The sequence below is a fragment of the Durio zibethinus genome, chromosome 20, assembly GCF_047325235.1.
Source record: "Durio zibethinus cultivar Kanyao isolate XHJ-2024 chromosome 20, ASM4732523v1, whole genome shotgun sequence".
Taxonomy (NCBI): Eukaryota; Viridiplantae; Streptophyta; class Magnoliopsida; order Malvales; family Malvaceae; genus Durio; species Durio zibethinus.
In genome coordinates, this window is record NC_143181.1 from 2923143 (window position 1) to 2939302 (window position 16160).

At 35.0% G+C, this 16160-nt stretch overlaps 4 protein-coding genes across 5 annotated transcripts; all 4 read left to right on the plus strand.

The window, feature by feature from the left end:
- Window positions 1–704: 704 nt before the first annotated feature.
- On the plus strand, window positions 705–3784 carry LOC111314881 (uncharacterized). Its single transcript, XM_089749500.1, has 2 exons — window positions 705–3204; window positions 3387–3784. Exons 1-2 carry the CDS (start codon window positions 1296–1298, stop codon window positions 3491–3493), a joined length of 2016 nt encoding a protein of 671 aa, XP_089605626.1. The 5' UTR covers window positions 705–1295; the 3' UTR covers window positions 3494–3784.
- A 2866-nt stretch (window positions 3785–6650) lies between these two features.
- LOC149513043 (3-oxo-Delta(4,5)-steroid 5-beta-reductase-like) lies at window positions 6651–8266 on the plus strand. The gene is made up of 2 exons (XM_089749226.1): window positions 6651–6789; window positions 6881–8266. The coding sequence occupies exons 1-2, from the start codon at window positions 6751–6753 to the stop codon at window positions 8009–8011; spliced, it is 1170 nt and encodes a 389-aa protein (XP_089605352.1). The 5' UTR covers window positions 6651–6750; the 3' UTR covers window positions 8012–8266.
- Window positions 8267–9845: 1579 nt separating this feature from the next.
- Window positions 9846–11492, plus strand: LOC111315455 (3-oxo-Delta(4,5)-steroid 5-beta-reductase-like). Of its 2 annotated transcripts, none has more exons than XM_022917169.2 (2): window positions 9846–10005; window positions 10106–11492. In XM_022917169.2, the coding sequence occupies exons 1-2, from the start codon at window positions 9967–9969 to the stop codon at window positions 11234–11236; spliced, it is 1170 nt and encodes a 389-aa protein (XP_022772904.2). In that variant the 5' UTR covers window positions 9846–9966; the 3' UTR covers window positions 11237–11492. The 2 variants fall into 2 exon arrangements, with proteins under 2 accessions (XP_022772904.2, XP_089605353.1); XM_089749227.1 differs by having other exon boundaries at window positions 9848–10005; window positions 10109–11492.
- Window positions 11493–14070: 2578 nt separating this feature from the next.
- LOC111315094 (3-oxo-Delta(4,5)-steroid 5-beta-reductase-like) lies at window positions 14071–15689 on the plus strand. Its single transcript, XM_089749459.1, has 2 exons — window positions 14071–14319; window positions 14411–15689. Exons 1-2 carry the CDS (start codon window positions 14281–14283, stop codon window positions 15494–15496), a joined length of 1125 nt encoding a protein of 374 aa, XP_089605585.1. The 5' UTR covers window positions 14071–14280; the 3' UTR covers window positions 15497–15689.
- Window positions 15690–16160: the final 471 nt, after the last annotated feature.

Genomic DNA, 16160 nt, shown 5'->3' on the forward strand with positions numbered 1-16160 from the left:
GTCACAGCTTCCTTACTTTATTTTGGTGAATTAAACGAACAACTGATGCACTGAATGGCAAAACTGAACAAATTTTCGTATAATTGAAGCTATCAGAAGTTAATCCTGTTAGATTCAGAAAAGATTGAACTTTTGTAGGAAAGGTATTCGTTCTGGACATGTCGAAGACCCTACTCAAATTGCTTTCAGAAGTCGACGTAACATCAGATTTGGAACTCCAAAAATCTAAGGTTCAAGACAGTATCATGACAAGTATGCACAGGAAATCTGGAAATCTGTTCTAATCTGAGTTTATTGGTAGAATTTTGGAGATTTTCGAAGGTTTGACAAACCTGTCCGGCTTAACTGATCCTTGGTCACATAAGACAAAACATGTTTTAGAAAATGTAAAGTGTTGGGTGAAATAAAAGAAAAACAATGGAGAAAAGTGAGCAAAAAGCAATGTGAAACAGCATTGTTCCGGATTAAGAATTCAACCAGGGGCCTAACTCCTAACATCACCGATGGTGATTGGTGAGGACCACAGCTTTCTGATGTGGCAAGCACTAACCCAACAAAGAAGAGAGCAAAAGATGATCAAATTTTAGAACCAATGTTCAAAAATATAATCAGTTATATATGAATAACATTGTTAACAGATGAAACATCCAACCAAAGAAAAAAACATCGGTACCATCTGTTAACTAAGGCTTTGGAGTACTCTTAATTATTACTTCTATTATTTTCATTCGTTTTACTGTTGATAGAAAAAGTGTTGATTTGGATAACATCAAGATAACCTAAAATGACTTTTAAGGCTTGTGAAGCAAAAAGAAGATACATGATCCAGATTGGAGGAACACAGATATCCAACCAATCAATCCCTCATAATCAACTTTTTGCCTAAAATAAGCAATCAGCTACCAAATAAAGAGTCAGGTGAATGAATTTACAATATGAAGCGACCAGCAACACATTTCATTTTCAGTTGTGGAGTTCTGTTACGAGTTCCTTATTTTTTCGAGACCTCGCAAATGGTAGTTGCTTCATCAATTCTTTCTCATCCACCTGATTAAAATAAATGCAACAAGTACAATATGTGTCAGGACATAGTTCATTCACCGGAATCAACCCCCCAGTAAACCTGTGATGATTTATACTTTTTTCGAGAAAAAGAGGCATACATTTGCTTCGATTCAAATATGGAAAACGGTTCTTAAGGTTTGATTATAAAATCCTTTTCATGCGCCGCTAGGTGTCACTATACCACTTGGCCACCTTTTTTCACTTCCCAATTTCTTCTTCCCTGAATATTTATGGTACCAGAAAACCCTAACCCTTGCCCAAATCCTGGAAGCGGTATACCAAATCTTTGTTCCGAAGCAATGGATTCCCTAAAGAAAAAGGGGAAGATGACACCTACCTTTACCACCCCTAAAACCAGCGATATGGACAACGTGGTTATGGAGCAGGCATGCACTAATCCATGTTGTTTCTTTTGTATCATGAAAGAGCCAGACCCATCTCTCAGAAGAGCTGGAATAGCAAGTTGTTTCAAGGAAATGCCTCTCATAAAAGATGACCAACAACATGTTTTAGTGCTGAGTGGTCTCTGGAATATTGCCATGACCCAGCCAGATGATCCGGAGTTCCCATCCCTTGGCATCTTTGACTGCATGGCAAGTTTCGTTGAAAAAGGAATCAATGATAGAAGCTGGCTTCTTAGGGACCAGAACATATACATTCCCTACTATGCTGCTCATGTTATTGGTTCTTATACTATGAACAAGGTTGACTTCACAGAGAAAGCTGTCTTGGCAGGTGTTATACCTCCATTAATGGAACTTCTAAGAGGAAAGATAAGTTGGGTTGAGCAAAGAGTTGCGGTTCGAGCTCTTGGTCACCTAGCGAGCTACGAGAGAACCTTTGAAGCTATAGCAGAATATGAAGAGGAGTTGGTGAGACTAGGGATGCACTTAGCTTCTACTTGTCTTGATGAAGTGTATGTTAAGTTTGTAGGTGTGAAGGATAAGTGTAAGAGATCAAAATATCACTGTGACTTGCTTACAAGAGGAGTTGGTGGTTTAGAAATGGAGAACCAGAAGGCAGAAGAATGGGCTAGCCAGCTCCAGTGCTGGTCTCTCTATCTTCTCAACTGCTTTGCTTGCAAAGAGAGATCTCTAAATCTTATTTGCAATCAAGAGTTTTTGACAGATTTGTCTGGAATGTGGGGTGGATTGGTAAATCACTCATCACCAGCTGGGGTAGGACTGATTAGAATTTTGTGCTACAGTAAATATGGAAGAAAAAGCATCTCTGAATCAAATGAGATTTTAGAGAATCTATGTCATCTCTCGAGATCATCAGATGATTGGCAGTACATGGGCATTGATTGTCTTCTATTACTTCTCAAAGACCCAGATACGAGGTACAAGGTTATTGAAATTGCCACCATGTTTCTCATCGATTTGGTTGAACTCAAAAGTCTTGGAGATAGATCATGCTTAGGTGAAACAATCACAAAAGCCCTCCTCTTAGATTATAGGCAAAGAAAATTTAGAATCAAGAGCAGCCAAGTTCAAAAGGCACTACTAGAGACATGGGAATTGAAGGTAGAAAGGAGAAGGAGAGAAAAAACTATGTCTGAAGAAAAAGTTGAAGAGAGAAGGGTCCTAACAAACCTGATAAAGCAACAAGCAAACCATATGTTCTGGTTAGGAGATGTAGAAGCAGCTGTAAAGTGCTATACCGAAGCATTAGATGCATGCCCTTTGAAGCTTAGAAAAGAGAGAATGGTTCTATACAGTAATAGAGCTCAGTGTTATTTGCTGCTTAGGGACCCTGATGCTACCATTAGAGACTCAACTCGAGCTCTTTGCCTCTCCAATCCTGCAAATTCTCATGGTAAAAGTCTTTGGAGAAGATCACAGGCTTATGACATGAAAGGGTTGGCTAAAGAGAGCTTAATGGACTGTATAATGTTCATCAATGGCTGTATCAACTCAGAGACTAACAAGCGTGTGAAGATTCCATACTTTGCAGCTCGTATGATCAGCAAACAGATGGATGCCACATGGCTGTTTGCCAATGCCCAGTCGAAGGCCACAATGAGTCATCTGGGAAAAGTACAAGAATCAGACGATGATTGTGAGATAAGTAGCAATGAGGAGCAAGAATGTGATGAAATGATAAGGATGCTGATGGAGAAGAGAAGTATAGCATCTGGTGAGCAATTGCTTGATTACCATAAAATAGTACAAAGTCGTCACTGCAACTCAATCTTTTGAAAATTCAAATGGTTATATAGCAGTACATATTTTCTGAAACATAGCGTGCCTCCAAAGTGATAGCACCTTTCAGTTTCGTGCTTTATGACTTTTATGACTTTTTCTGGTAACTTTTTTCAGGTCTGTCCACCATAATTGAAGAACCTTTGATTGTAAAGGAAAAAAACTGGAGAGTGATGAAAAGGGCAAGAAGGAGAAAAAAAGCTGTTGCGGCTCGATCAATGTAAACCAAAATCAAATCACTTCATGTTGAAGCAATGATGCCTTAGCATCAAATTTTCCATATATGGTTAATTTTCTCAAATTCTCCATGACATTGAGAATGATTTGTCATTAATACAATTAATGGCATGGAGAAATGTTTTGGCTGTTTCGAGTTAGAGTTATGTGCTTGTATAAGAGCTAGAGAGGTGGAAGAAAAAAAAATAGCCCTGACTGATAGTGACTTCAATTTTATCATGAAAGTGGAATGCCAGTGGTGTTTCCAGTGGATCTTTTGCCTTTCAAAAGTAAAAATATATAGGAAGGGTGTAGAGGACCACTTGAGCACATTGTTGAAAAAATGTTTTGAATACAAAATCAACCAAAAGTGGAGAATTAATGTGTTTTTCTATTACAAAAAGGGAAGATACTGAAATCTTTAACTTGCCTCTATCCTTTTTCTAAAAGAAGGTTTTTCTTCGTCTGTGTCTCGAGTATGCAGTTTTTGAAGGCCAACTTTGCATATTCATTGGGCTCAGTTAAACAGGTTCAAGTTAGGTTTTGCTGTTATGGATCCAATAGAAAAATATGCAAGCTTCTTACACCTTATATGATCAGAATCTACTCATTGGGCTCTGCTGTCTTTCATTTGTTCATACAAACTTTACCATACGTATACATCAAAGACTGAATTCAATACCTAAAACCCAAACGAAGAACAAACCAATGCGGCATTGTACCAGGGGAACGCATAGATTAATGGCGTTTTAGGTATTCTAAAACCTAACGTGATTGTAAATCTCTGTTACAACTTTTATTTTCAAAGGTTTTATGTTCGAAGAAGGCTACGATAGAAAGAGGCGGCGTTAACGGCCTGGTCCGTACATCGTAGGAACTTTGTGTGTTTGTTCTGCAATATAGGAACAGACATGAAGGTTTCCCTTTGCTATTTCCTGCGAGCAAAGCTGCATGAGGAAGGCTACTCTATTGCTTCGGGTACTGCATCAAATTTCAAGTTCCAAGGTTTCTTTTCTTTTCAACGGTCCAATACCAAATCTGTGAAAAAAGATACGTCTAACTCTTGCGTTTGACATGATGCGGAACGGATGGATAATTAAAACATACGGTAAATAATATCCAAAAAAAAAATTACAGTAAATACATTCGGTCGATTTTATTAATTGCCTAATGCCTACTCCTTAAGACTTTAGAGTATATCTGCCTACTCCTTAAGACTTTAGAGTATATCAAGTCTAAATACAAAACTTACCTCTAAACTCACCAAACTTAAAAAAAAAAAAAAAAAAACAATAAACAAAGAGAATTAAGAAATAGTAACATGATACTCCAAGCAATTAAGGTTTTTGTAATTAAAATTAATTTATGATAATTTCAAGTACAAAAATATTATATTTAATATTATACTTCAAGTGACGTTTTATCAAAATAAAATTTGATTGATTGATAATCAACTATATAAGTTTTTGTTAATTAATAATATTTTGACAATTCAATCCATGAAATTAATAAATATCTCTCAATTCTTACTATACAAGTCTAATATGAAATTCGATTCGCGTTGTTATTTATAAGTTAAGTAATTATATTTGTTTGATACGTAAATAAGCATAATTAAAAAAAAAATTATCAAGAATGAGTTTTGAATCAATTAATATTTGAATGTTATAAATTAAAAAATTTTAAAAGTTTAATTTTTTTTAGCTAAATAAATATTAGAGTATGATAGATGGAGAATTTCGAAAGAAATTTCTTAGTTATAATGAAGCTCTAGTTTCGTATTAAATGCCAAATGACAACTTGAGCGTAAAAATGATAAGAGTAATTTGACTAAATAAATTATTTTACATATTCAAATGTACGATCTTTCAACCTCCCATAATAAACACTCATAAGATTTAATTTTAGTTCTTAAGAACAAACTTATTGACATATAAAACCAAAATGCATTTTTTATGAAAGCTACTTCAAAAGGATAATATGAATCCTTTAATTTATTTTTTTAATTTCAATAAATAAGATGGAGGCAATTTTAAATAAAAAATAGAGTAAAAATTTAACTTCATAAACAAAATATTAAAATTTTTTGAAAAAAAAAAAAAAGAAGAACTAAATAAAAATTTTAATTATTAATTACTAAATTAATAAAGTTTGCAAACAATGCGGTAGAATTTTGTTAGTTCCACTTGAAGAGATAGAAATACCCCTATGATAGGATCCAGATAAAGCCCAAACCTCGTCCAATATATGTCATGGCTTCCGTCACCCTTCTCTCCTTTTCTCGTTCTTTGATTAATCTCTCTTCTTGTAAATTTTGGAGAAAAAAAAATTGTAAACAGTTTAGTACAACGAGGAAAAAAAGTGGTTCCAATCCAAATTTTTATCAAACACCAAAGCCAGACTGTTGATTGGCAGTCCCATCAATCATCAATCTCCTCTCTTATTGTTTTTTATTTTTTTATTTATCGTTTCCTACCTGCCCACAGATTCAATCAAATTATCTCAAAAGAAAAGCATGAGCTGGTGCTGGGCCGGTGCCATTGGCGCTGCTAGGGCTAGTCCTCATTTTCTCTGGCTTAATTGATTTCTGTTTGTTTTCAGTATGAAATTGTTTATTTTTTGTGTTTTTTTTTTTTTAATAGTTCTTAAGAACAAACTTATCGACAAATAAACCAAAATGCATTTTTTATGAAAGCTACTTCAAAAGGATAATATGAATCCTTTAATTTATTTTTTTAATTTCAATAAATAAGATCGAGGCAATTTTAAATAAAAAATAGAGTAAAAATTTAACTTCATAAACAAAATATTAAAATTTTTTGAAAAAAAATAAAAGAAGAAGAACTAAATAAAAATTTTAATTATTAATTACTAAATTAATAAAGTTTACAAACAATGCGGTAGAATATTTGTTAGTTCCCCTTGAAGAGATAGAAATACCCCTATGATAGGATCCAGATAAAGCCCAAACCTCGCCCAATATATGTCATGGCTTCCGTCACCCTTCTCTCCTTTTCTCGTTCTTTGATTAATCTCTCTTCTTGTAAATTGGAGAAAAAAAAATTGTAAACAGTTTAGTACAACGAGGAAAAAAAGTGGTTCCAATCCAAATTTTTATCAAACACCAAAGCCAGACTGTTGATCGGCAGTCCCATCAATCATCAATCTCCTTCTCTTATTGTTTTTTATTTTTTATTTTTTATTTTTCTATATATAGTTTCCTACCCTGCCCAGAAATTCAATCAAATTATCTCAAAAGAAAAGCATGAGCTGGTGGTGGGCCGGTGCCATTGGCGCTGCTAGGGCTAGTCCTCATTTTCTCTGGCTTAATTGATTTCTGTTTATTTTCAGTATGAAATTGTTTATTTTTTGTGTTTTTTTTTTTATTTTTGCAGAAGAAATTTGATGAAGATGAAGGACCGAGAAGCTTCCAGAGTGTTGGGTTGATAGTCGGAGTGACCGGCATAGTCGGCAACAGTCTGGCTGAAATACTTCCATTATCCGACACCCCCGGCGGCCCATGGAAAGTTTACGGGGTGGCTCGACGGCCCAGACCCAACTGGAACGCCGATCATCCAATCGAGTACATTCAGTGCGACATATCCGATCCGAAGGACACCGAATCGAAGCTCTCCCAACTTACCGACGTGACCCACATCTTCTACGTCAGCTGGATCAACCGATCATCCGAAGCCGAGAACTGCGAAATCAACGGTTCCATGCTTCGCAACGTCTTGCGTTCCGTGATCCCGAACGCACCCAATCTTTGCCACATCTGTCTCCAAACAGGAGTGAAACATTACCTCGGACCGTTCGAGTTGTTCGGTAAAATCCAACCGCACGATCCGCCTTTTACAGAAGATTTACCACGGTTAAACGCTCCCAACTTTTACTACACTCAAGAAGACATCCTCTTTGAAGAAACCGAGAAAAAAGAAGGATTAACCTGGTCGGTGCACCGACCCGGTCCGATATTTGGGTTTTCGCCTTACAGTTTAATGAACATCGTTGGAACTCTTTGCGTTTACGCCGCCATTTGTAAACACGAAGGGAAACCGTTACTTTTTCCTGCAAGCAAAGCCGCTTGGGAATGTTACTCTGATGCTTCGGATGCGGATTTGATTGCGGAGCAACATATATGGGCGGCTGTGGATCCGTGTGCGAAAAACGAAGCTTTTAATGTGACAAATGGGGATGTTTTTAAGTGGAAGCATTTGTGGAGCGCTTTGGCGGAGCAGTTTGGGATAGAAGAATTTGGTTTTGAGGAAGGGAAGAATTTGGGGTTGCAGGAGATGATGAAAGGGAAAGAAGGGGTGTGGGAAGAGATAGTGAAGGAGAACCAGTTGCAGGAGACGAGGTTGGAGGAGGTGGGAGTTTGGTGGTTTGTGGATGTGATGTTAGCAGCGGAGGCGGTGCTGTCGAGTATGAATAAGAGTAAGGAGCACGGATTTCTGGGGTTTAGGAATTCTAGGAATTCCTTTGTTACTTGGATTGATAAGATGAAGGTTTACAAGATTGTGCCTTGATTCAATCTCTTGTTTCGAGTTGTTTCCAGTTTTTGGTGATGAAGATGAATTTGCTATTGCTGATGTTGTTACTCTAAAATAAGTACATCAGCTAAGCAATTAATGGCAAAAGCAAGGAACCGTTAGATTGGTGAAGCTTTTGTAGCGTTTGGCGAATGCTGTATGTTTTTCTTTTCTTTTTTTTTGCTTCTGATGCTGTATTATTATATTTCGTACAAGCTTGAATTATACAATAAAACTTATTGATTAGACAAAGCCCTGTATATCACTTTCAGATCAAATTTGGAATTTAAGCATTTTGTTGTTACAGAATGAGAGGTAACTACGAAGCAAACGGATTACCGATCCAAACTAGTTACAATCGTTAAAGGTTTCTTTCTAGCCATATTGGACAAATTAAGTTGGTTTAACTTTGGAAATTGATCATTAACTTTGTGAAGTCTTATCACTGAATTGAAATAATACTTGTACGGATATCAAGCACTTTGCCTGTGAAGAAAAGAGTTAGATGCCCTTTGATAGATCACCAGTATGAAAGTAGATTGTTTCTATATCTCGAGAGCAAGATAGATTGAAATGGTGTTTAAAATTATGTTTTAATTAATTTATTAATCAATAGATGCGACTTAATTTACTTAATCGATTGTTATTAAATTAATTTTTTTAAAAAATTATTTTTATTAATTTCATTAAAAAATTAAAATAATTAAATTGATTGAAATTTTAATCAAAATATAATAAAATTTATACATAAAACTAAAGGTATAGGAAGTTGACCATCGCATTTTAAGTTAATAAAACTTTAAATTTAGTAATTTAATATTTAAATATTTTTGTTTAATAATTTTATTTAATTTATTTTAAATTTAAAAAATTAAGAATTTAAAATATAATATAATATATTTATTATTTGATTAATAAAAAAATTAATTGAATTTATTAAATTAATTTTCGTTGATTAATTTTTAAAATTAAAAAATAAAATAAAATAACATAATTTAATTAATTTAATATTAAATAATTTAATTTAAAATTAATTAAATCGACCGTAATTAACGTCCTTAAATCCAACCCAATTAAGAAAAAACATAGAATACTAGAACGAAAAAGAAGAACAAACGAGTTTTCAACGCAATTGGGTGCTCTAATCATGCCATACTAAAGGAAATCGTTGATCCAAATGAACTCTAAGTCTGCAGCTCACATCAAAGAAAGATGAAGTTGAAACAAAACAAAAGCATAACGCATTAGTAATAGCTATTTCCTTTAGAGTTTCTACAATAATTATGATCCCGTAAGTTGTGTTTTGATTTCTACAGTAGTGATGTATTTTATGAATTCGGTTATGAATTTTTTAAAAGTTTTAGATTTGTTTATTGTGTAAGATTTTTTTAATTATTATTATTTTATAAAAATATTATTATTTATTTACTTTAATTAATATAAAATTTATAAAAAATTTTAATTTTAATTCAAACATTAATAATTAAATTTAAAATCAAATATAAAAATTAAATTTATTTTATATTTAATAAATAAATTATATTAATTTAAATAATTTTAAATTTTAAATTTAAATTTAAATTAAAAATATAAAATACAATTAAATTCAAATTAAATTTTGAGGTTTAAATTTAAATTCGATTTTGAATATTTCGTTGATTCGAATCGGTTTGAGAATATTTCTTGGGTCTATCACCCTTCTGTCCTGCTCTCGCCCTTCGATTAATCTCTCTCATTGAAGAAAGAAAAAAGGGTAAACAATTTATTACAACCTAGGAAAAAAAACGTGGTTCCAATCCAATTTTTAATAAAACACCAAAGCTAGACTGTTAGTTCGCAGTCCCATCAATCATCAATCTCCTTTTTTTTTTTTTTAATTTTAATTTTAATTTCTTTTATAAGCCGTTTCCTAACCTGCCCACAAATTTATCAAATTATCTCAAAAGAAAAACATGAGTTGGTGGTGGGCTGGTGCCATTGGCGCTGCTAAGGCTAGTCCTCGTTCTCTCTGGCTTAATTGATTTCTGTTTATTCGCACCTCCCAGTAGAAAATTGCTTATATTGTTTCGTCTTTTGATTTAATTTTTGCAGCAGAAATTCGATGACGAAGAAGCACCGAGAAGCTTCCAGAGCGTTGGGTTGATAGTTGGAGTGACCGGCATAGTCGGCAACAGTCTGGCTGAAATCCTTCCATTATCCGACACCCCCGGCGGCCCATGGAAAGTTTACGGGGTGGCTCGACGGCCCAGGCCCAACTGGAACGCCGATCATCCAATCGAGTACATTCAGTGCGACATATCCGATCCGAAGGACACCGAATCGAAGCTCTCCCAACTTACCGATGTCACCCACATCTTCTACGTCAGCTGGATCAACCGATCATCCGAAGCCGAGAACTGCGAAATCAACGGTTCCATGCTTCGCAACGTCTTGCGTTCCGTGATCCCGAACGCACCCAATCTTTGCCACATCTGTCTCCAAACAGGAGCGAAACATTACGTCGGACCGTTCGAGTTGTTCGGTAAAATCCAACCGCACGATCCGCCTTTTACAGAAGATTTACCACGGTTAAACGCTCCCAACTTTTACTACGCTCAAGAAGACATCCTCTTTGAAGAAACCGAGAAAAAAGAAGGATTAACCTGGTCGGTGCACCGACCCGGTCCGATATTTGGGTTTTCGCCTTACAGTTTAATGAACATCGTTGGAACTCTTTGCGTTTACGCCGCCATTTGTAAACACGAAGGGAAACCGTTACTTTTTCCTGCAAGCAAAGCCGCTTGGGAATGTTACTCTGATGCTTCGGATGCGGATTTGATTGCGGAGCAACATATATGGGCGGCTGTGGATCCGTATGCGAAAAACGAAGCTTTTAATGTGACAAATGGGGATGTTTTTAAGTGGAAGCATTTGTGGAGCGTTTTGGCGGAGCAGTTTGGGATAGAAGAATTTGGTTTTGAGGAAGGGAAGAATTTGGGGTTGCAGGAGATGATGAAAGGGAAAGAAGGGGTGTGGGAAGAGATAGTGAAGGAGAACCAGTTGCAGGAGACGAGGTTGGAGGAGGTGGGAGTTTGGTGGTTTGTGGATGTGATTTTAGCAGCGGAGGCGGTGCTGTCGAGTATGAATAAGAGTAAGGAGCACGGATTTCTGGGGTTTAGGAATTCTAGGAATTCCTTTGTTACTTGGATTGATAAGATGAAGGTTTACAAGATTGTGCCTTGATTCAATCTCTTGTTTCGAGTTGTTTCCAGTTTTTGGTGATGAAGATGAATTTGCTATTGCTGATGTTGTTACTCTAAAATAAGTACATCAGCTAAGCAATTAATGGCAAAAGCAAGGAACCGTTAGATTGGTGAAGCTTTTGTAGCGTTTGGCGAATGCTGTATGTTTTTCTTTACTCTTTTTTTGGCTTCTGATGCTGTATTATTATATTTCGTACAAGCTTGAATTATACAATAGAACTTATTGATTAGACAAAGCCCTGTATATCACTTTCAGATCAAATTTGGAATTTAAGCATTTTGTTGTTACAGAATGAGAGGTAACTACGAAGCAAACGGATTACTGATCCAAACTAGTTAAAGATTTGTTTCTAGCCATATTGGACAAACTAAGTTGGTTTAACTTTGGAAATTGATCATTAACTTCGTGAAGTCTTATCATTGAATTGAAATAATACTTGTACGGATATCAAGCACTTTGCCTCTGAGGAAAAGAGTTACATGCCCTTTTACAGATCACCAGTATGAAAGTAGACTGTCTCGATATCTCAAGAGCAAGATAGATTGAAAAGGTTTTTAAAATTAGGTTTTAATTAATTTATTAATCAATCGATGTGACTTAATTTACATAATCGATTGTTATTAAATTAATTTGTAAAATTTTTTTATTTTTATTAATTTTTTTGAAAATTTAAAATAATTAAATTGATTAAATTTTAATCAAAATATTACAAAATTTATATATAACACTAAAGGTATAAGAAGTTGACCATCGCATTTTAAGTTAATAAAATTTTTTATTTAATAATTTTATATAATTTATTTTAAATATAAAAAATTAAGAATTTAAAATATAATATAATATATTTATTATTTGATTAATAAAAAAATTAATTGAATTTATTAAATTAATTTTTAAATGTAAAAAAGTAAAATAACATATTTAATTAATTTAATTTTAAATAATTTAATTTAAAATTAATTAAATCGACCGAAATTAACGGCCTTAAATCCAACCCAATTAAGAGAAAACATAGAATACTGGAAAGAAAAAGCAGATCAAATAAAGGGATTCCAAATGATTTATGTGTGGTGATCATGGCTAGTGGCTGGTGGGACAGTCGTCGGCTTGGATAGGCGTAAAAATTTGTCCAAAGCCAATATCAAAGAATGGAGCAGCCCTGGCCCATCAGCCTTGAACCAAAAACATTTTTCCTTACACTTAAACTAAAGGGAAATTTGTGTAATTTCAAGCTCTAAACCCTTTTCGTGCAAACCTCAGTTCCTAATCTGAATCTGTGCTCCAATTCTTGTTCTTTTCATTGAAGATCAATTACGTAATCTTAGATACCATCCTGTTTCTTACTGTTGAGTAGGGTTTGATAGCATCTGCTGCTTTTATTCAGCTCCGAAGGCAAAATGATTACAGACTTCAGCGGGTTTGGTGTTGCCCACGTTTATTTTACATTTTTTTCGATATTTTATTCAAGGAAATTTCTTGTCTTTGGGCTTTGTTCTTTTCTGTTTTTTCTGTCAAATTTGTTTTTAGGTTCTGGTGTTGGATGAGGCTTCAGAGTTGGACGGGGTTTTGAGGTTTTTTTTTTTTTTTTAATCTTCTTGCAAAATTTAAGCTTTCAGATTAAATTCTCATGCATAAAGATTTCACTTTGGCTGAAATATACGTACCCAACACTGGAAAATGGGTTGTGTCCCTGTAGTCATTATATTTTATCCAATGAAGTAGGTTAAAAAATTGCTCCTACTTGTTTTTATCATTTGTGATATATGGGACATGGACATAGGCACTTTTTTGTTTGCCTCGGTGGTTGTTGTTAGTTGAAGATTAAATTTTAGTTGCATATTCTTATCAGACATTTGACTCCCCCAAGGTAAGTTCTGCCTTTCCTCCTTTCCCTATCAATATCCCAAGCCCCAACACCTTCGAGTCAGCCACCCTTTCTGATTCCGTCTGTCTCAGTCGCCCTTCAATCTCAGGAAACCCAGGCCAGCGGCGTTCCTTTCCTCTTTGTCTGGATCGGTATCCCAAGCTCCAACACCGACCACCCACTCACCCTTTTCAATTCTGTCTTAATCTCTCACTCCCCTCGATCCCAGGAGACCCAGGCCCCATCGGTGACCTCGATCTTTTGGAGGAAGGTAAATAACTTGGAATTGGTGTTGTTTGATTTTCCTTGTTGCTTCATAAACACTGACAGTAACGCCTCGGATTTTCTTTTTCTTCGTTGACAAATGTAGGATATATTGTTAAATGAGCAAAACTAAATCTGCGGCTCACATCAAAGAAAGATGAAGTTTAAACAAAAGCAGAAACATTAGTAATAGCTATTTCCTTCATAGTTTCTACAATAATTATGATACCGTAAGTTGTGTTTTGATCTGTATAGTAGTGTTTTATTTTGTGAATTTGATTAGGAATTTTAAAAAATTTCGGATTTGTTTATTGTCTAAGGTTTTTTTAATTATTATTGTTATTATTTAGCAAAAAATATTATTATTTATTTACTTTAATTAATATGAATATTTTTAAAAATTTTCAATTCGAGCTTAAGTACTAATAGATGAAGTCAAGAATGAAAATCGAACTTATTCTATATTTAATAAACAAGTTTAATTGAATCAATTTAAATAATTTTATTTTTTTGAATTAAATTTAAATTAAAAAAAAAATTTGATCGTGAAGTTTTTAATCTTAAATTTAAAATTAAATTCAAAATTTTCGCCATATGAATTCGTTTCGGTTTGATCACAACCGTAACCGCGGCTCGATCACCCTTTTGTCCTTTTCATGCTCTTTTCTTATAAATTGGAGAGAAAAAAAAGAGACAGAATTTATTACAACCTAAGAAATAAATGTGGCTCCAATCTCTTACCAAAAAAAAAATGTGGTTCTAATCCAAATTTTAATCGAACACCAAAGCCAGAATTTTAGTTCGCAGTCCCATCAATTATCAATCTCCTTTTTTCTTGTTTTATTTATTTCCTACCTTGCCCGCAAATTCAATCAAATTATCTCAAAAGAAAAGCATGAGCTGGTGGTGGGCTGGTGCCATTGGCGCTGCTAAGGCTAGTCCTCATTTTCTTTGGCTTAATTGATTTATGTTTATTTCCAGTATGAAATTGTTTATGTTTTTGTGTTTTGTTTTAATTTTTGCAGAAGAAACTTGAGGAAGATGAAGCACCGAGAAGCTTTCAGAGCGTTGCGTTGGTAGTTGGAGTGACCGGCATAGTGGGCAACAGCCTGGCTGAAATCCTTCCATTATCCGACACCCCCGGTGGCCCATGGAAAGTTTACGGGGTGGCTCGTCGGCCCAGGCCCAACTGGAACGGCGCTAATCCAATCGAGTATATTCAGTGCGACATATCCAATCCCAAGGACACCGAATCGAAGCTCTCCGTCATCTTCTACGTTAGCTGGATCAGCCGGTCATCCGAAGCCGAGAACTGTGAAATCAACGGTTCCATGCTTCGCAACGTCTTGTGTTCTGTGATCCCGAACGCACCCAATCTTCGCCACATCTGTCTCCAAACTGGAGTCAAACATTATGTCGGACCGTTTGAATTGTTCGGTAAAATCCAAACTCACGATCCGCCTTTAACAGAAGATTTACCACGGTTAAACGCTCCCAATTTTTACTACACTCAAGAAGACATCCTCTTTGAAGAAACCGAGAAAAAAGAAGGATTAACCTGGTCGGTGCACCGACCCGCTATTATATTTGGGTTTTCGCCTTACAGTTTAATGAACGTCGTTGGAACTCTTTGGGTGTACGCCGCCATTTGTAAACACGATGGGAAACCGTTATTTTTTCCTGGAAGCAAAGCCGCTTGGGAATGTTACTCTGATGCTTCGGATGCGGATTTGATTGCGGAGCAACATATATGGGCGGCTGTTGATCCATACGCAAAAAACGAAGCTTTTAATGTGACAAATGGGGATGTTTTTAAGTGGAAGCATTTGTGGAGCGCTTTGGCGGAGCAGTTTGGGATAGAAGAATTTGGTTTTGAGGAAGGGAAGGATTTGAGGTTGCAGGAGATGATGAAAGGGAAGGAGAGGGTGTGGGAAGAGATAGTTAAGGAGAACCAGTTGCAGGAGACGAGGTTGGAGGAGGTGGGAATATGGTGGATTGTGAATCTGCTTTTTTCAGGGGAGGCGATGCTGTCGAGGATGAATAAGAGTAAGGAGCACGGATTTCTGGGGTTTAGAAATTCTAGGAATTCGTTTATTACTTGGATTGATTAGATGAAGGCTTTCAGGATTGTGCCTTGCTTCAATATTATTTATTTTATAGAATCCTGAATTATACAGTAAAACTTCTTGATTAGACAAAGCCTTCTATATCACTTTCAGATTAAATTAGGAATTTAAGTATTTTGATGTTACAGAATGAGATGTATCTATGAAGCGAACTAGTGAAGAGTGTTTCACATGTCCAGATTACCAATTTATTTGATTATGTATAGATACTAGTTACAGTCATTCAAGAGTTGTTTCTTCCTTTCCAGCCGTATTGGACAAAATAAGTTGGTTTAACTTTGGAAATTAATCATTAACTTGGTGATGGCTTATCATTAAATTGAAATAAGATTTGTACGGATATCACGCACGTTATCCATGAGGAAAAAGAGTTAGATGCCTTCTGAGTTTTTGACTGATCACCGATATGGAAGTAGACTGTCTCGATATCTCAAGAGCAAGACAGAGCTAAAAGGTTTAAAATTAGATTTTAATCGATAAATTGATCGATGTGATTTAATTTAGTTGATCGATTATTATTGAATTAATTTTGATTAATTATTAAAAATATAAAATATAAAATTTAATTTAATATATTTTATTATTTGATTAATTTAAAAAATTAATTGAATCTGTTAAATTAATTTTAATTGATTATTTTTTAAATTAA

Bases quoted from the DNA above. Each gene is read 5' to 3' on its own strand.
- LOC111315455 (XM_022917169.2), top strand. From the start codon at position 9,967: ATGAGTTGGTGGTGGGCTGGTGCCATTGGCGCTGCTAAG. The intron at 10,006-10,105 runs GCTAGTCCTCGT...TAATTTTTGCAG, and splicing joins GTGCCATTGGCGCTGCTAAG to CAGAAATTCGATGACGAAGA.
- LOC149513043 (XM_089749226.1), top strand. From the start codon at position 6,751: ATGAGCTGGTGGTGGGCCGGTGCCATTGGCGCTGCTAGG. The intron at 6,790-6,880 runs GCTAGTCCTCAT...TTATTTTTGCAG, and splicing joins GTGCCATTGGCGCTGCTAGG to AAGAAATTTGATGAAGATGA.
- LOC111314881 (XM_089749500.1), top strand. From the start codon at position 1,296: ATGGTACCAGAAAACCCTAACCCTTGCCCAAATCCTGGAAGCGGTATA. The intron at 3,205-3,386 runs GTGAGCAATTGC...AACTTTTTTCAG, and splicing joins GAAGAGAAGTATAGCATCTG to GTCTGTCCACCATAATTGAA.
- LOC111315094 (XM_089749459.1), top strand. From the start codon at position 14,281: ATGAGCTGGTGGTGGGCTGGTGCCATTGGCGCTGCTAAG. The intron at 14,320-14,410 runs GCTAGTCCTCAT...TAATTTTTGCAG, and splicing joins GTGCCATTGGCGCTGCTAAG to AAGAAACTTGAGGAAGATGA.